This window comes from Musca domestica, unplaced genomic scaffold, assembly GCF_030504385.1.
Source record: "Musca domestica strain aabys unplaced genomic scaffold, Musca_domestica.polishedcontigs.V.1.1 19, whole genome shotgun sequence".
In the NCBI taxonomy this organism is placed as follows: domain Eukaryota; kingdom Metazoa; phylum Arthropoda; class Insecta; order Diptera; family Muscidae; genus Musca; species Musca domestica.
Window position 1 is genome coordinate 6967676 of NW_026712245.1, and position 24795 is coordinate 6992470.

General features: G+C 34.4%; 3 protein-coding genes across 3 annotated transcripts; 1 reads left to right on the top strand and 2 right to left on the bottom strand.

Moving 5' to 3' along the window:
• Positions 1–3687: 3687 nt before the first annotated feature.
• LOC101895392 (reticulon-4-interacting protein 1, mitochondrial) lies at positions 3688–7254 on the bottom strand. The gene is made up of 4 exons (XM_005188733.4): positions 6842–7254; positions 6562–6782; positions 3878–4486; positions 3688–3822 (listed from the first exon to the last, which is right to left on the bottom strand). Exons 1-4 carry the CDS (start codon positions 7140–7142, stop codon positions 3715–3717), a joined length of 1239 nt encoding a protein of 412 aa, XP_005188790.3. The 5' UTR covers positions 7143–7254; the 3' UTR covers positions 3688–3714.
• Positions 7255–8528: 1274 nt separating this feature from the next.
• On the bottom strand, positions 8529–11591 carry LOC101895570 (UV radiation resistance-associated gene protein). Its single transcript, XM_005188734.4, has 5 exons — positions 10875–11591; positions 9636–10811; positions 9499–9576; positions 8917–9438; positions 8529–8857 (listed from the first exon to the last, which is right to left on the bottom strand). The coding sequence occupies exons 1-5, from the start codon at positions 11336–11338 to the stop codon at positions 8731–8733; spliced, it is 2367 nt and encodes a 788-aa protein (XP_005188791.2). The 5' UTR covers positions 11339–11591; the 3' UTR covers positions 8529–8730.
• A 1838-nt stretch (positions 11592–13429) lies between these two features.
• LOC101895745 (MTOR-associated protein MEAK7) lies at positions 13430–22480 on the top strand. Its single transcript, XM_005188735.4, has 7 exons — positions 13430–13715; positions 18717–18974; positions 19038–19359; positions 19419–19673; positions 21200–21318; positions 21453–21650; positions 21716–22480. Exons 1-7 carry the CDS (start codon positions 13584–13586, stop codon positions 21827–21829), a joined length of 1398 nt encoding a protein of 465 aa, XP_005188792.2. The 5' UTR covers positions 13430–13583; the 3' UTR covers positions 21830–22480.
• Positions 22481–24795: the final 2315 nt, after the last annotated feature.

Genomic DNA, 24795 nt, shown 5'->3' on the forward strand with positions numbered 1-24795 from the left:
CTTAGGTAGAGCTTGCCTGGCTGGCTATAATTCTCAACGATAACTTTGGGTTCAAGTACATTTGTATTTGTGTCTCACGTTTCTATAACTGATATACATCGTTTTTCCATCACAACAGATTTGCCCTGAACCGAAACGATCTCCAATTGACAATAACAATAACACCCGACTAATAACAATAAAGCCAGGCATTGCTATATATATTACGGAATGGTGTGATGTGATGGTGGGATGATAGCTGATATTAAACCAAAGAAGAAAAAAACATTGGCAACAATGCTGACTGCTGATCACGCGACAAGGTATAAACATCGTCTAATTAATTGATAAAGCACAATTCCAAATTATATTATAAAGCAGGGGAAAAATATGTACGCGTACACATACTCAAAATTGTGCGTATTGAAATGCAGTATGGTATGTGTTACTAACCAAAAAAAGATTTGTATGAGAATATTATTTTTTGTTCTTTTGAAATCTATTCGAGCAATAATGGATGAATTTTTGTTATAAATATTTCTGGATCTGACACTAATCTATAATCATAGCTACGACCATGAATTTTTTGAAGAGAGTGTTTGAAGAACTGTTTAAGTTTTTAAAAACGATCAGTCATAGACTTTTTAAGGAATAATCGTAGATTATTTGGAATTTTCGTTCAGGGACTGTCAGAATATCACTTAAAGGCTATAGAGCTGTAATCAAGTAATCCTTTAAAAATTTTTTTTTAAAGACTATAATCACGTATTTTTCGAGGACCGCCAGCAATGTGATCGTGGATTTTTTTAAGAATATTTTTTAAAGAACCATCACAAAAAAATCATGGATTTTTTATGAATACTTTTCTAAAGGCGATGATTGACGTATGTTGTATAGAGCATTAGCAAGTGCCCGCCACCATCAAATTTTAGATTCGTTCATATTAGGCTTTTTTAGTACTCAAAATGCACAATATATTCGGTTAGATTTTTTTATAAAAACTTTATACATTGTACTCAATATTCAGACCTTTAAGGTTTAATAAATTATTTAAGTATTTACTATTTCTGAAAGAATAATGCCAAATAGCTTTCAAAATCTTTCATTTTGAATTTTATCGGGGAAAATATTAGTAAAACCATATCACAATGGACTCACATCTAATATTTCTTTCCAAAACTATTTCAAAACTATTTCTCCATATGTAATCCATAGACCTCTACAGAGTGAGATGAAAAAACTGCAACCAATTTCAGACTGCTGTCATTTCTAAGCCACTCATCCGACAACTGTTACAATGGTTCGATAAGTAAAGAAGCGACTTGATCGAAACCCGTGTCGCAGTGGCCGGTGAGCTGAACATATTGCAATATTCCATTCGGACAAAAATATAGAAAAATGAGCCCGGGGTAAAGCCATTGAAATTACAAATAGTGCAAGAAATTACACCGCAACAGAAAGAAAATAGACTCAAAAGAGTTAAAAGTTGCTTCGTTGGACTATTGTGTCTGGAGTATTTTGGAAAGCATGGTTGGCTTTAAAAGATACTAAAATGTCGATGAACTGAAGCAAGCGCTTCGCCGGGAATGGGCCAAAATACCGCAGAGCAACATTCGGCAGTATGTGATGGTTTCATTTGCTGTTTGAAGACCATAATTTGTGCCAAAGATGACCAATTGTATCTAAAATTTAATGCTATTTCCAACATTTTTTGCATTCATTCAATAAAATTTAAAAAAAAAAGTGTAGAAATCATGGTGTTTTGCAATTTTTTTATCTCACTATTTTAGAACTTTTCGTAACCTAAAAGATAAAATTTTCAAAAACCCTTTTGTACATCTAACCTGCACACCACCAGCGACTATAATTCTAAATTTCCAGAATTCTAGTTCGTTCCGTTTGCCCAACACAAAGCATTACATTTTTAGTACATTTTAGTAGTTTTCTAACCCTTTAGCACGAATTCCCAAAAACCCGGCCTTATTACCCGCCAAAAATCCAAATATCCAGGACTGACCCCCGTGGACGTTTTTGGGCTTTGTTGTTGCAAAATGGTCAGGTTTAACCCCTTTATTGTTGTTTCTATATAAACAACGTTTGCTTATTAGTGGAGAACGATGGTAATGTTTACATTAATTTCAAGGACTGTCGCAACTGTTATTGCGGTTTTTTAGAGAATGTTTTTTCAAGGACTGTGAGAGCTGCGATTGTTTCAAAGACTATCAGGAATAAAATCGTGCATTTTTTATCATCAGCGATATAATATTGTACTTTTTCAATAATCAGGGATAAATCGTGTATGTTTTTGGGGTTTTAATTAATTTCAAGGCCGGTCGGAACTGTTATCTCGATTTTTTAGAGAATGTTTTTTCAAGGACAGTGGGAGCTGCTATCGCGGTTTTTAAGAATATTTATTTAAAGACTATCAGGAATTTTAGTGATATAATCATGTACTATTTTAAGATTATTTTTTCAAGGATCATTAATGCTTTAATCGCAGAATTTTCGTGCTATTCCGAAATTTCTAAAAATATTAGTACCCCTTTGGATTAACATGAACTAATAGTAAGTAACGGGTACGTAATTGCCACTATTCGTGTAAATGGAATCAATTTTCATTATATTTTTGAGTACCTTATCAGTTGTTCATTTTTTGTGACAAAAATAACAATTCTAACAAACTACTATGGAATTGTCTAATTTAAGATGCATCGCCAGACATTCGCTAAAAATTGTTGACAATTATTTGTTCTTCTTTCTTTCAAGCAAATAATAAATTTAACAACATATTTATGTAAATAAAACAACTACTTCTGATTATGTTTTGTTTTTTGTTTTCCGAAACTAATATTTCTTATCAATCTTTTGGTGAAAAAAAAACTTGTGATTATCAATCAATCGGTCAAAATAAAGGTGAATATTATCGCATCACGATGAACGTCAGTGGTATTCAAATCAATTATCAATACAAATAGGTGATTGTATAGCAAAGGACCAGAAAATTCTTCCGTGCCCCTTTTTATTTATTGCTTACATTTATTTTTCTATCTAGGAAAATATTGGTCAAGGAACCCAGAAACTTTTGCTTCGCCAAGCGGTTTATAACGAGAAATAAAATCTTATAATGCCAAGCCAAGGGTAGTTTAAAAAGTATCTCTTAACAATATGGATATTTATATATTTCAAAATCAATATTTTGGGTTATATTTTATATAGGTCGCATAAAATATTATAAATATTAAAGAAGCAAACGTTCGATATTTGTATTTTATTTATCTTTCATTCATAGCAGGTTTTTGGTTTTACACTTACGTACTTCTATAAGCATTGTGGACTCATAGGAGATCAGTGGTTGCGTCAATTGTATTCCTATCACAAATCGGATTATTTGATTTTTAATATTACAATCAAATTGAACCTGTACACAATGTAATTATCACCAATAGGATTTTTTTGTTTATACAACTTTAAAGACAGATAATTGCGCCGAGTTTTTATATTAATTGTACAATCAGATCTACAATTGTTTAGGATTAATTTTCTTTCATTTATTTACATTCATTCAGACCACTATAAAAGTGTTTTTAATTAAAGCTTTGAATAAATTAAAAAAATCTATATTTTTTCCATTTCAGGTCATACCACTCCATTTTTCCAGGTTATACCTGATAGCGATTACCTTCATATATCACATGAATTCGAAAAAAATACTAAGTCACTGCACCGTATATTTTTTTAATTTACATTAACAACTATTTTGCCACGCAAATGACCATTTTTAACTCTCTGAAAAGCCTCAGGCATTTGCTCCATTTTGTAAGTTTTCTCAACGAGAGGTAGAAGCTAAAACAAATAATAGCAATAGGAGTACAAAAATCCATTATTAGAATATACTCACCTTTTTCCTTTCGACCAACTGCTTCAGATGGCTTATACCCTGTGGCGCTGGACTAAAGAAACCCCATTTGATCAAACCCTTTTGCTGTGTTATGGACTTAACATTTGTCTCCAAAAGACTGCCGAAATTTTTCAACAGGCCCAAAGCCATGCCAGAGCTGTCGATATTTCGCAAAAGTGGTGATGAAAATGTAACATATTGTTGATATTTGAAATTTAACGCCTCCGCCCCATTGGGGCCTTGGCCACTGCAATCGAGCACAATATCATAGGGAGCATATTGACGCAGTGTTTCCATTTCAACGGGATTCTGATAATCCACAACAATATCAGCTCCCAAATTTTGTACCAACTCACGTGCATTTTCACTACAGGTGGAAACCACTTGGGCCCCCTGGGCCTTTAACATTTGTATGGCCAATGAACCGACACTGCCTGATCCGCCCAAGACTAAAATACGTTTGTTGTTGCAATTGGCACCACTGCCCGTTAAGCTGCCGCATATACCACCCAAGTTTGCTGTCACATATAGACCCGACCAAGCGGTTAATCCGGCATATAATACAGAGGCGGCTTCTTCGTTGTTGAGATTTGTGGGGGCTGGAGAAAGCTAAGGGAGATATAAGGAATTAAACTATATTATTTATATTAATGTTAAGGAATATTATTTGGAAGATTATCACGTCTTGAGCCAAAGATTGTGGAATATTGAACAATATTCAAAGATAGTTTTTAAGAATAGTTTATGAGAGTTGCAGTCGTGAATGGTTGTACTAATTCTATAACAATATATTAAGGGTATATCTTGTGCAATTTTAAAGAGTATTTTCGAAGGGTTTTTGGATCCATATTCTCAAATATTTTTAAGAATATTCTTAATGGTTAGCAGAGATTTTTAAGATTTTAAGAATGGTGGTGATAAGTTCTTGTTCATTTTTGAAAGTGTGGACTGCTTGAAGTCATATGGCATATTTTGGGACATATCAAACTGGGATGTCAAAGCCGCACTCGAATCCTACAGTCGTTTTTCCTTATAGTTTGACATTATTATAGATAGCCATTATGCAGAGCTGCTTATGTACCCACACCTTAAGAATACAGGGTGAGATAAAAAACTGCAACATTTTTAATTTTTTTTTTTAATTTTATTGAATGAAAGCAAAACAATATTTATTCTGACGTCGATTAATATGAGCGGAGAGCGACCATCGGTTGTTATGGCGGCCCACACCATCACCATGGCCGGAGCTTGAGTTCTGGTGGCCAACAGAAGGTGCACATTTTCAGCTGATCTATTTGGCAAGTTAACATGATCATTTTGTTTTTTTACAAACTGCTGGACAAGAATGTTTTCTCGTCGGAGAAACACACATTTGGCAGTTTACCATTTTCGGCTAAGCGAAGCAACTCTTTAGCTCTTTTGAGTCTATTTTTTTTCTGTTGCGGTATAAGTTCTTGCACTTTTTGGAATTTCAATGGCTTTACCCCAAGCTCATTTTTTGATATTTGCCGAATGGAATATTGCGAAATATTCAGCTCAAGATCCATTTTTCGGCCACTGCCTCGCGGTTTCGATCAAGTCCCTTCTTTACTTTTCGAAACATTTCTGCTGATGTTGCTGTTTTCTTCTGTCCACTTCCTTGTTGTTTGGCTACTCTACCAGTATCACGGTAACGAGCGATGGTACGAGACACAAAATATTTATTCACATTTAAATGCTGGAGTGTTCTAACGATAGCCACTTGTGGTTTACCGGCCAAATATAAAGAAATCACACTGTCACGCTTGAATTCCATCACAAATAACTTTCTTTCTGGAAAATTATCACCAAAATGCTTTTGTACGTTTGTAAACAATATAATGAGCTGTCACTGGAATAATTTTAACAGCTGTCGGACGAGTGGCTTAGAAATGACAGCAGTCTAAAGTTGGTTTCAGTTTTTTCATCTCACCCTTTACATATCCGATGCCTTTAACATCTCCGAGAGCCCCGTCGTGTATGTCATAGTTTTGTAGATCTTTTTCTTCTTTTTCCGCACATACACTTATGCCTTTTTTACACAATGAATTACATAATCGATGGTTTTGGTGGTGGTCATTTTTCCTGAGAATATCATTAATAATTTTTAAATTGTCAGTATGAAACCCTTTATCACTAATATTTTGATGTGAAATTGAGCCGTCTCTCTGATTATGACACTATTTAAGAATGACGTTCTATTACCCTTTTTCCATCTGAAATTGAATTTGTGGAGTATAAGAATTCAAGATGTCCAGAGTTGAATTTATGTCCCTTTCTTTATGATTGTGAATACGTCCTCGTCGTACTTTGTCGGGGTTTGGAATGTATTCTCTAATCAAACTGTCTAGCAATTTTTCCATCATAATCTTTACAAGTCATGGGCATTCTATAAGGGTATTTTCAAGATCGTTCAGTGGTGAAATTATTTTATAATTTCAAAGTTATCCCCGTTATAACTCAGGATATGTCTTAAGGGTTTTTAAGAGTTATCAGAAGAGATTTTACAAGAATAATACATCTCTTCATAACTCAACTTGAGAGATAATCCTTTATAAGAGGTCATTTAGAACACAACGTATTGGTCGCACATCAAATTAAGTTTCTCTTTTGCTTTTAGAAATCCTTGGAGGTAAATAATTTAGATATAGTTTTACGAGCCTTACACAATGCTTTGGGACGGCTACATATTCGGCATGGGCACCCTGTGGCATTTGAACGGGAACAACACCCCATACCCTTTGGCCGAGGGGCAGCTGGGAATTGTCATTGACGTTCATTCCTTTTTGTACCAGAACTCCACAGAATTCTCTTCCCAATGTTAATGGAAATTCAATGGAATTACCCTGACAACGCATAGCATTCAAAACCTTGGAGCCATAACCACCTGTAAAAATATAATTTTTTTAAATATTGTCAAGGATTTACTTTTCTAGACTATCATACTCAACATTGCAACGTCAATGGGATTTACAGATGTGGCCAACACTTTTACCAAACAGTGATCTGCTTGACGTATCTGGGGCATTTTAAGTTTATCGGAATACTGCAGCTCCTCCACATCGCCATAGCTGTGGATTTGCCATCCTTTCATTTTCAATTTGGATTTGGTGGTTTCCATAACATCTTTGGTCATTGGTGGTGGTGCTGTAACATGTGTCGCACTGTTGGCTACATGGGCCATGTATCGTATATTCCGGGTAATGTTGCTGCCATCACAAAGTCGTATCAGATATCTTATTTGCATTTTTGCAATTATTTATATAATTTAATTATTTATTTATTAATTTATTGTTTTGTTGCAGAAAAGAACGAATGAGCCTGGGGGAAACCAAAATGAAAGTCGTCCCCAACAAAACGAATATGAAGGCCACAAAGGAATACTTGATAAAACAAAGAAAGTAAAATCCCCAAGGGACCTGTTGTTTACGAATGAGACATGAGGAAAATTGAACACATTCACTAAAAGAGCGCGGAACTAGTTACAAATTAAATTTGTTCGAACTCGACTATGGACAGGGGTGAAAACCGAGTACTCTACTATTCATAGTCGATTTTTCGACTTATGCTATGTTCTCATTCCAATTTCAATCACGTTGTTCGTTCTCAAAATTAGGTACACAAATTAACCCGTTCATTCGTAATTCATAGTAACATAATTCCTTTTTTCAAATTTTTTGTTTGTTTATTTTTATAGGAATTTTTACGAAAATACGTGAAATTAGCATTAAAAATAATAGAAGAAGATATTGTCTTTCCTCCAAAGATTTACTTTATCCTTCATTTAACAATTTTCATTCATGAATGATTTAAGACTTTGCCTTATTGGGCTTTTATGTCTGTCTGTGATTTGAATGGAACAAAAATCATTGTTCTCATCTTTTGTGTGGGGAATCAAGTAAATATATCATAATTAATGGTCGAAAAACGAATAAAGAACGAATCACGTGCCATGTGAACTTAGCATTATGTGAAAAGATGTATTATTTCTCGATTGGCCTAGTTCAAATGAACAATTCACATTTATGAACTACTGGCCTAGCTCAATCAAAGTCGTTCCTTAATATATCATGATATACATTGTTGGCAAAAACATATTTGTTGAACACACGCAGAGCATTGCGTATGTAAGGAAGAGGCAACGCGTCGATTACTTACAATGTATAGAAAGTGGTAAGAGACAACATGTCGCAACAGCTGATGAGCAGACAATGAAGCCGAACGTTGTTTTTTGGCTGCGGTGGCTCATTGCACCTCTCAGTCGGCGCGCTTTCCATTTTTTTTTGGCGGCTGGATTTTTTAAAAATATTTTAAAGTGATTTTTTATTCTTTTCTTATTTTAAGACTTTTAATCGACTTTTGCTTCCTCGAAGTGGTACTTCTAATGACAAATAAGAAATAATGAGCATTACATGAGACAACGAAAGCATTAGTATATAGACCGGTTTTCGAGTCAAGATAATTTTTTTACAGCACTCCCAGAAGATGTGGAACAAAACCTCAAACGCTCCACGTTTCTTGTTTGAAAGTTCATTATTTTAATACCATAAATTTGCTATAAATACAATCAAGTTATTACAAGTTAATTAGTTATGGGATTAAAATACAATATAGAATATTTATATATTACAAATTGTTTTTCTTGTTTGTTATATTTTACTTTACTTTGTTTGCATGTTAAGAACATAAAAAGCTAAGTAAGCTTTTAAAAAATGAAGCATAATGTATAATGCATTACAGAATATATATATGGGAAGAAAGAGGGGGTCGCAGGAGTCCAAGAAAAATAAACAAATAATAGTTATAAAGAATATAATATCACATAAAGATTAACTTTAAATATGACCACTTTGACTTTGCAGTGTTAAGTTGGAGTCTGAATTAGAAAAACCTTTAGCCATTGACGAATGGCATTCTCTTTCATCTTCACTGTCCGTGTACGAGCCAGCAGAACGGCAAATTCTTAAAAGAGACAATTACTTCATTATGTTTTGCAAATTTATCGAATCTTATCTACACACCTTTGTTGATTATTTTGCAGCATTATATTGTGTTCCTTTTGTATATCGATCGGCTTGGAATTCAAATGGCTAGATAAGCGCAAATTTTCTGCTGTTAGTGGGAAATTTGTTAAATTATGACGATGCATGGTTATAGTTGGGGGTTGCATATGATTCATATCTACAGATGAATGTGATTTCGACAATGAATAGTCTTTGCCATTATTAATGGAGGTGTTTATGTAAGGATCTTCATTATGGTGATGATGATTTTCATTTGTTAGACAATATAATTCGTTTGTATTATCGTTTATGATCAATCGTTTACGCGGCAATGTTCGTATATTTGAATGTATTTCTCGTTTGTTCTGTTCGATCTCAACAAACATTTCGAAAATATGTAAAATATTGCCAATGGTACAGCGTATGTCACAGCGTTTGCCAGTTATTTCATAACTTAATTGAGCTATATTTTGATTCAATAAATTTATAGCATATTTCATAGCCTTTGTTGGTATTGATGATCGGCTATATAGGGGATATCTGAAAACAAAACACAAATTAATAGAAAAAGTGAATTCCGCCGCGATTTTATATACTCACTCTCTTAATGTATAAGTTGGAATATCTTTAATAATGTCCTTTATGCGTGTGCGAGAGCCCTCATATATTATGGGATTTCTGAAAGAAAGCAAAACGATTGGTATTTAATTGTAAGCCGTTGTTGGATATAGACCTACCTTAAAGGACGATTTATTATCACCGATATCATTTCTACCAAATGTGCTACATAACCCAACGAGGCACTTATGGCCATTGGTGTTATATTCTCTGATATATACACGCTATTGGGATTATTGGAATCGTATACATATCCTTCGACCGAAGGAAAAGGAACACCACAAATCGTGTAGACGCCACGACCACTTTCACATATCGGATAAATTTCTCTTAATTCTATGCACAGCGAGGACATACGTCTCTCAACATGTTGCGTTACCGAGCGCTTACGTTGTCGTCGTTCCAACTGCTGAACGCTGAGGTCTTCCAGTTCGGCCTTCTCTTTATTAAGATTCTGTCGGCTTTTCTCTAGCCATGCTTCCAGTTGTTGTCTCGTCGCAATGGTCGCCGTCAGTTTTTCGCTTAAGTAGGCAATGCGTTTAGAAAAAGTATCACAAACACTGTGTAAGAGTCTTTGTCTGGACTTTAAAGATTCCAATTGTTGCTGCAACTGCTGGGCATGTAACAATTGATGCGGATCAATGCGCTGCTGTTCGGCCAACAAGAGACTCAAGGTACGTCCCATGGAATGGTATTGAGAGGCAGTTCCCGACAATGATGCGGACGATGAACTTAACGATGTTGTCCTTGGCTTACGTAATAACTGTTCTTTGGTTATGCATCTTAAACTCAGACGTTTTATTTCGGCTGTCAACTCAACACATTCTCGCTGTGTTTGTAGCCTTTGCCGTTGCAGCTGTTGTAATCTCAAAAGTTTGACTAAATCATAGCTGGTTCTAACCTCGGTACGCACACAGTTCAACTGGGCATAACGGGTGCGAGACATACGCAGTAAGTCCCTTTGCCAATCCACGGACGTGGGGCTGGAGCTACGACTAACATGTGGAGAATTTATGGTAAATTCGTCGGGTGTGGGTATGCTACACTTTGGCACACTAGCCGAGTAACGTTCATAGTTTAAGGCCAGTTGTTCCCTTAAGTTTTCCGTGGTGAAGTTATCAGGTGAAGCAAACAGCTCGTCGTTCATTTGGAAAATCAAGGTGTTCTTATTTAATTTTGCTTCACTGTTTTGTGACAAAGGAATGAGTCCGGAAAAGAAAACGCCCCAAGTAAAGAGCAGTTTGTCGGGAGGTATATTCTGTCTTCTGGATTTTGCAAATTCCAGCGATAAGGCACTATAATAATTAAATAAAAAAATCACAAAATTGGAAAACCTATGAAATATTGTCCTAGCTTACCTAATGGGCTCCTTATTTCGTTGCTTTGTATTATCCTCCAAACCCGCCCCATTATTATTGTTTTGGCCTTCTGCTGTTGCTGTCGACGACTTCTTCACCTTTGCCCAGACTTTAATGCAAACACAATTAGCATTGGATTTGATCATCGACAGACAATGAATCTCCGCCCATTTTACGGGCAAATATAAACGTAATGGGAGTTTTTCACTTTCATAAAATGGCTCGTTTTCCGGATGATCATGTAGGGTAAAATATACTAAGGTTGCTGGGCAGGCACAATACGTATCTGCTTGCGCTGCTTCTGGGGACACGGACGTCGACGACGACGAGGAGGAGGGACTGCAGCTACAACAATCTGTCTGATTGCATTCAATGTTAATCCCTTGTATGGCTGATAAATTTCTCAAACGCAATTGTTGTGTGCTCAGTGGCAGCCATTCCCGACACCTTGGTCTAATATTCATGGTGTCCGCAGTTTATTTGTGTATAAACATATTTTAATTTTCCAATTGAAGTTCTTTAATTTTTTCCAAATCATTCATACACTCTTCTTGTCATATGCGACGTGAAATTGCTTTTATAAACTGGAAATCTTGTTACCTTTATACTTCTAGATTACCACCGTTTCATTACTGTATTCTAGATTTGTGGAATTAGGAGAGCTTCTTGGTTTTAAATAACTTTTTTTTTAATAAATTTAAGAGGTCTCACAACGAAAATGCCTGAAATAAATAAAAAAATACAATCCTATTTCGATTAATCGAAATTTATCGTTTATCGACATTCAACCAAATCAACGATTGTTGAACTTGAATCATTTTTAACGATATAAGCTTTGTTCCTTTATAGCCAAAATTCTTCAACGTTCCACTATGCGAAAGACTAGTAAAACTTTAATGTAAACTTTAGGAAATTCAGATAATTGTTGTCGAAATTTGATTATTATTGGAAGGACTGCCTAATTTTAACTTTTTAATAACTTCAGAGGTCAAATTTCTCTTTCATACTGACTATTAAGAGCTCTGTTCCAGAATCTGCTAGGATCAACTGGTTTTGCATTTTTACCATATCGTAAAGAGAAAAATGGTTATCGTAGTAAAAGATTTTACATTTTTGCAGTTCCAAAGGGTTGAAAAATTGCGTTCCTTTCTACTATTTGCATGTTCCCTTTGGAAACTTATTACATCTTATTACATGGAAAAATGGAATTTGACATTTCAATGACAGCGAAAAATGTAAAAAAAAACAAAATAATTCAATTTCTTATTGGAATTTATCATAAAATCTGGAAAAACGCAAAATATTCATCTTTGTTATTTTATATTCATCATCTGTTCGGTAGCGTCATTATTATTGATATAATAGATGTGTCTGTCAAAATTTGTAACAAATGTCGAAATTGTTACTGGAAAGCGATTCGGAAGAGAAATTTTCAGTTCTTTCACTGACGGTCTCAAAATTTGTGCTAAACAAATTTCTTTTTGTAACCCTAAGGGGCTAAGTATATAAGAAGCTTGTAGTCATGGCTAGGCATATTTTGTGACATTTCACAAAGGGATTACAGAGCCGCACTAAAATCCAGCCGTCGTTTTCTATTATAATTTGACATTATATACCTAGCCATGACTTCAAGCTTCTTATGTACTTAGCCCTTAAAGGTGCAAGTACATAAAAAGCTTGAAGTCATGACTAGGTATATTAATGTCAAATTATAATGGACAACGACGACTTAGCCCTTAAAGGTGCAAGTACATAAAAAGCTTAAAGTCATGGCTAGGTATATAATGTCAAATTATAATGGAAAACGACAGCAGGATTTAAGTACAGCTCTGTAATCCCTTTAAAAAATGTCACAAAATATGACTTCAAGCTTCATATGTACCTACACCCTAAAGGTGAGAGTAATAAGATTCCTGGATTGGAAGTCGATTGGTACTGGAAGTCTTTTAACGCACAAGATCTTAAAAAGAGAGCGACTTGAGAGAATAATTTTGACAGTTCATTTACTAAGAGTTTGCAAATTCTTGTTGGACAAATTTCTTCTTGCAACTCTTTTTCTTCTACTTCAGTAGTTAATATTCGGACAAGCAAACTATAACATCTTTATTTTGGAAATCGCAAGGGCAATTGTTTTGTTTTTCGACTTATTTTTAGTTTCTGCATGATTAATCTCTGTTTATGATTGCACTAACTGCTTCATTGAGACAAATCTGCTGATTTCTTGCAAGTTTATGCTAGAATTTCGTTTGTTTACTTTTTACAGATTTCTTGCAAAAGAGAACAAAAGTACCTTATTATCACAAAAAGAAGTTGCTGGACCATTCCTGCAGGAAAAGTAATCAGACATTGGGGAATTTTTCTTAAAAAATGAGAAAAGCACGACGACTTGGTGATTTGTTTATCTGTTCCATTCATTGAATATCACAGTTGCGCTTCTAAACCCCTAATACACCGAATCCATTTCGATCTTTAGAACCCTGTATACAATCGTTGTTTTTATTTTGGTTTTCATCTTTATCACTCATTCCCACATTGGTCTGTGTTTCTCATTGACGACGGCGTTATTCAAATGGAACTTTGTAATCTAGCAGAACTTTTCATTCTGTGTTTTGTTTTGTAAAAAATCGGTGGTGCGGAACATTTGTAGCAATTTAATTTGTTTACACAACGAAGTAGAATTAAACGAAACGTTTTTTGTTAGCTTAAGCAATGGGCAATCAACAGACCAAAAAAGGTGGAGGTGATAATCTATTTACCGGCGAAGAATTGAAAATATTGGAAACATCCTTTCGCCTGGCCAATGGAGGAAATACGGAAAAAATTACCGAAAATAAATTGGTGGTAAGCAAGCAATATAAACAATGTTTTCCTGTGTGTTTTTGCATTGCATTGAATATTTGAATATGTAATCGAATACCATGAATGAAATGTTGATAAACAATACAAAGAAAAAAAGCTGGCTCAGTGTATTTTAGTTGCGGATCAATTGTCGTTGTCGTAATACGAAATTTCATAGTCATAAGACTCCTTTCCTTATATGCAGCGCGTCGTATTTTTATTTCTTTAGGGTATAACTTGGATTTTTCAATCGCCGCCGTGGTCGTCAGTCATATGTGTTTGTTGTTGTTGCTGGCATGGCTGGCTGATTGATGTGTGCAAAGCTTTCGCACGGCCATAAAGTTATGGGCTTGTTTATGTTGTTGATAGCGTGGATTGGGGTGGAACGGATATTATGGATACTCAAACTCCAAGTAAACAAAGGGCTCATTGGCCATTGCTAATTTCTTGGCATTAAATGCAAGACAATGGTGTGCACTTCAGCTGCCTTGCAGCGATAAGAGTAATCAATCGAGTTTTATCATTCGCTTGCATTTCAAGATTTGTATATTTAAACAGACAACAATTACATACCATGTCGTGCTTCAATGTAAACCGGTTTATTTTTGGCAGTCGTCAAACATAAATAGCCTTGGAAATCATTTGTCGTTGTCTTGATCTACGCATTATCTTTGCAGTATGAAGTTAGGGATTCACACAAAGAAAATTTTATTAGAAATCATGAACAGAAAGGAGAATAACCTTTCTTTGTTTGCATTTTTTTCATAAAATCTGGTTTCACACACAAGCAATTACATGGAAAAATTTGAAAAAATGGCTCTGTTCCAGTACATAAAAGATTCTACTAGTTTTAGAAATTTCTTTGATATCATAGAGGGAAAATCGGTTATCGTAGTAAAATTTTTTACATTGTTGTAGTTCTGGAGCAGACCAAAGGTATGGATTTTTAGGTAAAGGAGGCCGTGTTTTTCGCAGTTTCATGATACTTATTTCATGAAAGTACCCGTGTGTGGACCGTCGTCGTATTTAAGGTAGCTTTAGTGTCTTAACAGCATGTGTAATCAAATGAGATGTTGTTTTACATGAGAAGATTCTTATTCCAACAAATTTTCAAAATTAATGATTGGAAGAAACGTTCATTCCGGGCGCGCTTTGAAGATATTAACCAGTTTTGTTATGCACTTAAAAGATTCAACAGTTTGGATCATATTTATGAAAGAATATTGGGTATTTCATTCATAAATAATTACATTCCGTGTGGAATGTATAGGAGGCGAGGAAGACATATCACCACGGTTGAAATTCGAACCACTTGATATCCACATACTGATAGGAACGTCTGGACTCGTAACTCGTAGCAGTCTATACGGTTCTGAGATGCAATGTGTTTAATTCTGTCCAACTCTCATCAATGTAAGGCACAGGCTTATGGGGCGCAAATTATGTACGATCTGTTTTCATTCTGCAACATAGCCAAATATTAAAGTGCCTAAAGACGGCACGATAATCTCCCACTGGTGTATTACAAACTATTATGCCCTCACATGGTATATATCATTTGATACGGCCAAAACGTGTCTCATAGAAATAACGGTTTTAGAACCTAGGTCTCTTTGTACCAAATCCTCCAACACCCCAGAAAAAGGTCAACATTTTCAAAAAAAAATATTTTTTTGCACAGAAAGAGGAAGGATAATATGATTTTGGATATTCGTGAAGCTCATAAAACCCTAAATTAACATCTGATTCCATTCAGACATGACAGATCTTAATATTTCAACCAACACAAGATCAGTTATAAAGATGGTAAAGATCGGACCATTCCTTCTGGTACCTCCCCCACAAAGGGTAAAAGTTTTGAATAACCAAAACGACTATAAAATCCAAAATAAGCGTTGGATTCTCTTCAAATTACACACCTCACATTATTTTTAAAAACCCAAGGTCTTGTGTGAAGATTGGATATATCGGCCTGGTACCTCCCCCACAAAGGGTCAAATTTTTTCCGTGAAGCTCATAAAACAAGAAATTAATATCCGATTCAATTTGGACTTAGCACATCTCAATATTTCTATCTACACAAGATCTTTTATAAAGATGGTAGAGATCGGAACATTCCTTTTGGTACCTCCCCCAAAAAGGGTCAAAATATTGAATACCCATGAAGCCGTGGCATCAGAATAAATGCAGAATATTATCTCGAAAATATTCTGGAGGGTGTATTAAAGCCTTGGGCACGTAAACATTTTCGTCCCAAAGGTGACTAATCCAAACAAATCTAAACTTATTCCAAAATTTGATGCTATTTAGGACATTTTTTGGTTTCATTCAATAAAATTTAAAAAAAAAACATGTAAAAATTATGGGGTTTGACTTTGTTGCAGTTTTTTTATCTCAACCTGTATATATCATACATAGTCTATCCGAAATAAGCATTTTGTAAAAGCCTATACAAACATACAGTTTTTACGAAAATCTCCTCTAAGTATAGTATAGGATTTCACACAGTCGCCGCGTCCGATTTTTGTCTTTTCCTTTCTGGGTTTTTATGTTACTGAATGGAAGGAATTCCCTTAAAAAATCACCAAATTCATTCGACATCAATGTATTGCGTTGAAATTATTTCGATTTTACCCAATATTTGCACATTTTGAGTTTCCTTCCTCTTTTTTGTTTATTTTGATTTGTCGGCAACTGTGATTTGCTTTGTCGACGATGCCGTCGTCGTCGTTGACAGATAAGTTTTCCTTGCAAGTTCAAGACTACATACCTACCCGCCCGCTGTTCGTGTGTGTGTACAAATGGTCTAGTTCGCAGAGATAATAGGTATTATACAACTTTGACAGTGTATGCAGTTGTATGGAGAAGCAGCAAGCGAATAAACAAACGAAAAATAACGCTGACTATGATTAGTTAATAAAACATTTATTGAATAATTAACAACTCTATTGTATGTTCGGACTAAACTAAATAGAGGTACTTGATGGCATTTGAATGCCATTAATTTAGATAATTTATTTTATAATAAATTTTCAAATGCAAACGTGTGTCAGAATTAAGAATAGGGGGATTTCTGTAAACATGTGATTTTTTAATTGGGAGAAGTCTGGGAGATTTTGAGGAAAGGTATGAAAATGGATTTGTTGATGTGGTTTGTAGATCATATTTTCATTTCATTGCGGTCAAGGCCATTTTAATATGGACAGGAAGGAGACGTATTCGGGTCTTTATCCTCTCTCAATAGGTTTTCTGCGAAGTAAGAAAACTCACAATTATTTTTTAAAAAATAAATAAATATTTTTAAAATATTTTTAGTTATTTGAATTAAAAAAATAAATTGAATTTTTATGAAAAATAATAGCAAAAAATAAGGACAGCGAATAATGCGATTGGTCGGTCTGGTCTGCGAATGTAAGTGCTACGCAGTGGAAGAACATTCAGAACTGCCAGAATGCAGACCTTAGAACTGCAGCATGATGCCTCCCCATGACACTAGTGGATCACCCATATGAGGAGGCGAAAGTCCTTCTTGTACGTCAGCATAACCATTTGTACCTGTTTGGGTGTTATCGAGGAAGTCCTCGAAACCGTCATTTGGTGGATAAAATACCGCCAGCTAGGCGTATCAGTAAGGACGTTAGGGTGAGATAAAAAAAAAATGCAACAAAGTTAAACGCCATAATTTCTACATTTTATTTAACTTTTATTGAATGAATGCAAAAATATGTCGGAAATAGCATCAAATTTTAGAATATTTAGAATTTGTTCGAAATGGTCACCTTTGGCACGAATTATGGCCAATGAAACCGTCATAGGCTGCCCGAATGTTGGCCTGCTGTATTTTGGCCCATTTCCCAGCGAAGCGCTTGCTTGGGGTGATCGACACATTGGTATTTTTAGGGCTTTTGCTTTCCAAAATACTCCAGACACAATAGTCCAACGGATTGGTATTCGGAGATTTTGGTGCCCATTGTGCGCTGGAAATGAAGCGAGGAACCTCATTTTGTAACCATTCTTGGGTGGCGCGTGCTGAGGGCGATGGTGCTGAATCCTGTTGGAATGTCCAAGGACTGTGGCCAAAATGTTTTCCTGCCCAAGAATATTTTCGCGATAATATTCGGCATTTATTCTGATGCCATAGTTGATAAATACGAGCGGAGAGCGACCATCGGCTGTTATGGCGGCTCACACCATTACCATGGCCGGCGCTTGAGTTCTGGTGGCCAACAGAAGGTGCACATTTTCAGCTGACCTCTTTGGCAAGTAAACACGATCATTTTGTTTGTTTATAAATTGCTGGACAACGGATGTTTTCTCATCAGAGAAACCCAAATTTGACAGTTCACCACTTTCACCACTTTTCGAGCGAAGTAACTCTTTAGCTCTTTGAGTCTATTTTCTTTCTGTTGTGTTGTAAGTCTTCTTGCACTTTTTGGAGTTTCAATGGCGTTACCCCGAGCTCATTTTTCAATATTTGCCGAATGGAATATTGCGATATGTTCAGCTCACGAGTCATTTTTTGGCCACTGTGAGCTGGGTTTCGATCAAGTTGCTTCATTTCTTTTAGAACCATTTCTGCTTATGGTGCTGTTTTCTTCCGTCTACTTCCCTGACGTCGGGCTACATTACCATTATCACGGTAACGAGCGATGGTACGAGACACAAAAGATTTATTCACATTTAAATGCTGGAGTGCTCTGGGGATAGCCACTTGTGGTTTTCCAGCCAAATATAAAGAAATCACACTATCATGCTTGAATTCCATTACGAAAAACTTTTTTTCTGGAAAATTATCACGATAATGCTTTTGTACGCTTGTAAACAATATAATGAGCTGGCACTGGAATAATTTTAACAGCTGTCGGACGAGTGGCTTAGAAATGACAGCAGTCTGAAATTAGTTGCAGTTTTTTCATCTCACCCTGTATTCCTTGTCGAATTTTTGGTGAAATAATGTCTTAACAATTTAATTAAAATCCTTTTTTTTATTTTGCTTACTTTCAGGAATCATGGTCATCAATCATTGATAAAAATCTAGCTCAGTTCACAGCAAATTTTCTCTTTACCCAAACGCCGCAGTCGACGCCACAAAAGACCCTCACACATCATCATTCACAGCATATTGGTACCATAACATTTCGCAAATATGCAGAACCCTACTACATTGTTGAACGGGGTACAATTGATGAACAGATACATTTTATTCAGACCTCGTTGAATAATAGATCTACAGAGGATGTTGATTTGAAACAACTTGAAATGGTGAGAGTATTTTACCTCCCTGATTTTGAATAAAAACCCTAATTGTGGTATCTTCCTTTTCAGTACATTACCGCATTACTACTCAGCTATTTGCACATGTTGAAATCCCAAAATACCCCTGCATTTGAGTCATGGCACAAATTCGGCTATCACTGTAATGATCGTTCGGCTCAGTGTTTTGCCAAGGGCTTGGTAAGGCATCTATGCAAAAAGGATTCGGATTCCACAGCCTCCACAAGTGATTTGGAAAAGTGGCTGCAGGTCAATCCCACGTTTCTGATTATATGGCGTTGTGTTTTCTCATATCTATATGGTTATGCGGGCAATGGGAAAATCAGTAAATTGGGTAATCCACCCAGCAGTCAAATTCTGCCAATGCAGGAAGGTTTGTAATCTCAAACAATATGAACAAATATTGATTAATTATTCCTCTTTTAAATACAGGTTTACCCTTTGGCACCAACTATTCCCCCATGCTGGATATACCCCATGTTATATTTGTAAATAGCAATGTGCCTGTGGATCTGCAACACAAGTGGCGTTTTTTGTTCTCCTCAAAAATTATGGGTGAAAGTTTTTCCACAATGTTGGGAAAATTGCTGAAAAAGGGACCAACCCTATTGGTAGTTGAAGACGAGGATCATTATATTTTTGCGGGTTATGCACCGCATTCATGGGCAATGGGTCCAAATTTTATAGGTATGACATTTTTAATATAACTATATATGGTCTGTTTCTCCAAAACGAACCAAACAAATATAATGTTGAGTTCTTTTTAATAATCAGATTATTAATTCCCATCATGTATTTGAAAATTGCAAGAAGAAAATGGGACCTGTTCCTGTATGACAATACAAAGGAATTGCGGTTTTGAAGCTTCTGATTAAATAGAGAAAATCTAAAATTTGAAATTTTTGATTGGCAATATCGGTCCACTCCTTCTGGTACCTCCCCCACAATATGTCAACATTTTCAAATAAAATAATTTACTGCACAGAAAGTGAGAGGGTAATCCGATTTTGCTCGGACTTTACAAATCCTAATATTTGCATCAGTGCTAGGTCAGGTGCGAAAATGGATAATATCGGTCCACTCAATCAAGTCCATTTCTTCTGGTAACTCTCCCACAAAGGGTCAGAATTTTGAATATCCATGAAACTCATACAACGCGAATTTAACATCCGATTTTATTCAGACTTGGCATATCTTAATATTTCCATCAACACAGGACCTCTTATAAAGATGGTAGAGATCGGACCATTTCTTCTGGTAACTCCCTCACAAAGGGTCAAAGTTTTGAATAACCAAAACGATTTTAAAATCCGTTCTCTTCAAATTACACACATTGCAATATTTTTATTGGCCCAAGGTCTGGTGTGATGATGGAATATATCGGTCAACTCCTTCTGGTACTTCCCTTACAAAGTGTCAAAATTTTAAATATCCACGAAGCTCATAAAACGCGAAATTAACATCGGATTTTATTCACACTTGGCATATCTCAATATTTCCATCAACACAAAATCTGTTATAAAGATGGTAGAGATTGGAACATTTCTTCTGGTACCTCCCCCACAAAGGGTCTAAGTTTTGAATAACCAAAACGATTTTAAAATCCAAAAATAAGTCAACCGGACTTCATATTACACACATCACAATATTTTTATTAACCCACGGTCTGATGTGAATATGGAATATATCGGTTCATCCCTTCTGGTACCTCCCCCACAAAGGATCAAAATTTTGAATGTTCATGAAGCTCGTAAAACGGGAAATTAACATCGGATTCCATTAAATCTATTATATTACATATTTTATTTTCCATCAACACAAGATCTGTTATATAGATGGAAGAGATCGGACCATTTCTACATCCCCCACATAGGGTTCAAGATTTTGAAAAACGCTCAAAGAAAGCGAAATGAACATCCAACTCTCTTAAAATTTCACACATCTAAATATGTATTTCTCTAAACCAGAAATCTTATATGAATATGTAATTTATCGAAATATATGATTTCGCATAAAGTTTTATATAAATGTTTGATTTCCTTCAAATTTTGCATATACCAATATTTTTATAACCGACTGATACTATTTACTTGTTCTTCTACCATATAAAGGATTAATTCGTATCGTTACACAGAAACATTCCCCAATATTTTGTGTCTAAAAATTTACTCCTTACGACTTCTGGACAATTCATGAAACCAATTTCTTTCTAGGTGATGATAGCGCCATGCTTTTTACTTTAAGTCCTGCCATGCGTTGTTTTAATACCACCGGTTACAACGATCATTATCAGTATTTGAATTTGGGCCAGCAGACAATGCCCAATGGTTTGGTAAGTAGAATTACTAAGAATACATTTCCAAAAGTATTTCTTCATAAAGAAAACTATTCCCTACTATGTTTTAGAACATAAAACATATCTTTTCAAATTTAATTTTAAAATTTTGTTCTTCATTACCTTTATAGGGTATGGGTGGCCAATTCGGCTACTGGGGCCTTTGGCTAGACTGTGAATACGGTATCGGACAGAGTTGTGAAAGCTGTACCACATTCAAAGATTACAATCAGCTGAGTAAGCGTAAAGATTTTCGTATTAGAAATTTGGAAGTTTGGGGTATTGGTGATGAGCCCAAGCAAGGCGATGACAGTGATGAGGAGGGAGATGTAAGCCCAATATTCACTTCTTCCCTATAAATATATGCTATTTATTATTTATTTTTCACTTTTAGGGCACCAATAAACGCTCAATTTTGGATAAAAATCTAGAAGATCGTGTTATGTTGGAGTTGTCGGGTCGCAATATGCATTCGGATGGATTAAGAGAACCCGAATTGGATTTATAATTTTATGTAAACTCGCAAATTGTTCCTGTTTTGTTATTATTTTTTTATTTGTTTCATATCCCATTTTATTTTGCAAAAAAGTAGTATATTTTTTAAACAAAGACAATAACGCCTAGTTGCGTGTATTTGCTATTTGATGAGATAGTTTTTATTCCTCAATATATTATTAATCTTTAAAAGATTTTCTAGCCTTATAGAGTCATTCCCTTAGATATATCTACATATACATACATACATATATATAAATTATAAACAAAATTGGAATTCCAAATTATATCATTACGAACACAAGCTAAAAGCAATTTTTGTACAATTTGAAACAACAACAAAAAACAGGGAAACTAAAATGTTTTTTTGGATACACGACTGAAATGAAAAATGCATGTATATTTAGATTTTTAGTTACTCTCAAACTGTGGGTTATTCCATAGAATAGCCTACTATGATGATAATGAAGAACGATATGTTGTATTCAATTTTGTCATAAAAAATTAATTTCATTTAGATTGACCAATATTTCTACTCGTTCCTTGCTGCGTTCTTTAGTTCACTACGGTCCACAATGAGTCTATATACGATTAATGGAACTAATATATCTATATTATACCTATAGTTATTTTCAATAAAGATAAATACTCTTAAATATTTAAATTATTTGATGCATTTTTATATTTACTTGAAGTTTTGATTTGTACTTATAAACCATGATATTGTGATATATATAGTAGAACAAAAATGGATTTCATCAAAATCATTTTAAAATATTAATTCATAGTAGTCTCCGAATAGAATTTTGGAAATGTATACATTTTTTCTTTAAATTTCCATAAAAAAGAAAAAAAAAAAGAAAACAAAAAATAACAATATCAAACGCCGAGTATCAACCGTAACTGGAGAAACCAGACGATGTCAACAAAATATCAGTGTTGTCAATAGAATATAAAAAACGTTAAGATGAACTGAATGACAACAATTTTCTTATTGTGAAGTATAGAATTTTTTAATGGGCTAGACAAAAATTACGGAATTTAATAAGAGGATGATCTACGATTTAAAAAAATATAAACTAACATTAAAATAATGTTGAAAAAGGACCATATCATAGAACATCGTGGACAAATGTATGTGCAATTTCTTTATATATGCGATTATTATCAAGGATTTCAACCATAATTTTTAAGGAATAAATCTGAACTACTCGGTCGGTGATTCGCTTAGGAGCAAATATTGAATTGAATGGACGCTACAATCGAAGAGGTAAGGCTATCTGAAGCATATGTACAAATAAGTAATAAAACAGACAGATCGCAAGCCTATTTATTTATACTGTGACATGTTTACCTCGACTTCCGTTCAATTAAATGCCTAAAAAATACATAACTAAGTTGGAAACTGTGATATTTTTGGATTGAGAGTAATCTGTATATTTTAGTTATATAGTATTTTCGGCAATATATGGGGGAAATTCTCTCAATAACTAAAATAAGGAGGCATTTTTACATAAATATGCTTAACAAAATATTCAACTTCTATAATAAAAAAAATGTTAAAAAATAAAAAAAATATGTTCAGAAAAAATATTTAATATCTTTTAAAATGTTTTGTCAAAATAAGTACATTTTTATATGTTTTCTTATACGACGCAAATCGGAGGTTGTTATAATATGCATTTTTCAACAATTTTTACAAATTTCAATAATGCGACTACCTGCATTCTTCTACCATGATACCTTCATAAAGACCGAAATAAACTTTTAGTTTATTAACGGCTATAATAGTATGTTTACACACAATTTTTTGAACATTGACAAATTATCATTCGCAATAAGTTTAAATATTGAACACATACGATATTTTCGCCCATTTACTGAATGATATTTTTTTGGGTTTTTAATTCTATGAAAATTCTTTGAAAATTTTAATTATTTAAAAATTCTGCTTAAATTTATAAAAGCTATTATATTTTATGCCCTAGCTTACACACATGGCAGAAGAATACAGGTAGATGCATCAACGCTTGGGGGCATTGATATGTCAAAAAATTTAAATGTTTTTTCAAATATAAATAGATTTTTATATGTTTTCTTATACTACGTCATTCGGAGGCTATTATAATTTGCGTTTTTCAACAATTTTTACAAATTTAAATAATTTTTCATTCAACATTTTCAATTCCAAAATTGGTTTGATAGTTCATTGTCCCAGCAGCTGCGTCGACGCGTCTACCTATATTCTTCTACCATGCTTACACATGTTCATGAAACTTAAGTTCAAGTATGTTAATGCTGATCATTGACCTTTTTAAATAAATTTGTCATTGTCAATATATTATCTCCTTTTTTAAACTGGCGTTCTTAAGCAAATGTAGTATTAGCAACACTATTACACTTGCTCGTGTATTCCTTCAGTTGTCAACAATTTTAACTGTCGGCCGGTCGATTTCGCGTTCGTTAATCGCAAATGCTTAATTTAAAGAAATGCATATGTTTATAAATTATGAAATAACATAACGTATGTTAATTTAATACATTTAAAACAAAATAATAGTGAAATGCAAACATTTTCGTTTGTTATTTAAAATTTTAATTTAATTTTTGCTTTGCAAAGTGGTGCCGGTGCTCCTTTGCTTACGTTTTTTTGTTGAGTGAATCGTGTCGTGCAATTGCTGAGAGTCGGTTATTCGACTCAGTTTAATTTTTATCTTTGTTTTGTTGCGTAACATCGTAAATGATTTATTTAAAACAAATATTAAGCTAACCATACTGCAAATATGGTAAAATAAATGAATGTAAATAAATAATGCACCAATTATACAAAATAATAACGAAATTCAGGTCTCCCCTTTGAAATTGATCAAAACAAAAATCTAATAAGAAAAGTTGCGATTTTCAGCTTAGATGCGGGTTTTAGCTAACTTAATATTGACAGCACCTATTTGTTGTTTCTTCAGTTGTCAATAATTTAAA

Bases quoted from the DNA above. Each gene is read 5' to 3' on its own strand.
- LOC101895745 (XM_005188735.4), top strand. From the start codon at position 13,584: ATGGGCAATCAACAGACCAAAAAAGGTGGAGGTGATAATCTATTTACC. The intron at 13,716-18,716 runs GTAAGCAAGCAA...GCTTACTTTCAG, and splicing joins TTACCGAAAATAAATTGGTG to GAATCATGGTCATCAATCAT. The intron at 18,975-19,037 runs GTGAGAGTATTT...CTTCCTTTTCAG, and splicing joins ATTTGAAACAACTTGAAATG to TACATTACCGCATTACTACT.
- LOC101895570 (XM_005188734.4), bottom strand. From the start codon at position 11,338: ATGAATATTAGACCAAGGTGTCGGGAATGGCTGCCACTGAGCACACAA. The intron at 10,812-10,874 runs GTAAGCTAGGAC...TAATTATTATAG, and splicing joins CGAAATAAGGAGCCCATTAG to TGCCTTATCGCTGGAATTTG. The intron at 9,439-9,498 runs GTGAGTATATAA...TTTTGTTTTCAG, and splicing joins CCAACTTATACATTAAGAGA to ATATCCCCTATATAGCCGAT.
- LOC101895392 (XM_005188733.4), bottom strand. From the start codon at position 7,142: ATGCAAATAAGATATCTGATACGACTTTGTGATGGCAGCAACATTACC. The intron at 4,487-6,561 runs GTAAGGCTCGTA...TATCTCCCTTAG, and splicing joins TAGCCGTCCCAAAGCATTGT to CTTTCTCCAGCCCCCACAAA. The intron at 3,823-3,877 runs GTGAGTATATTC...TATTTGTTTTAG, and splicing joins AGTTGGTCGAAAGGAAAAAG to CTTCTACCTCTCGTTGAGAA.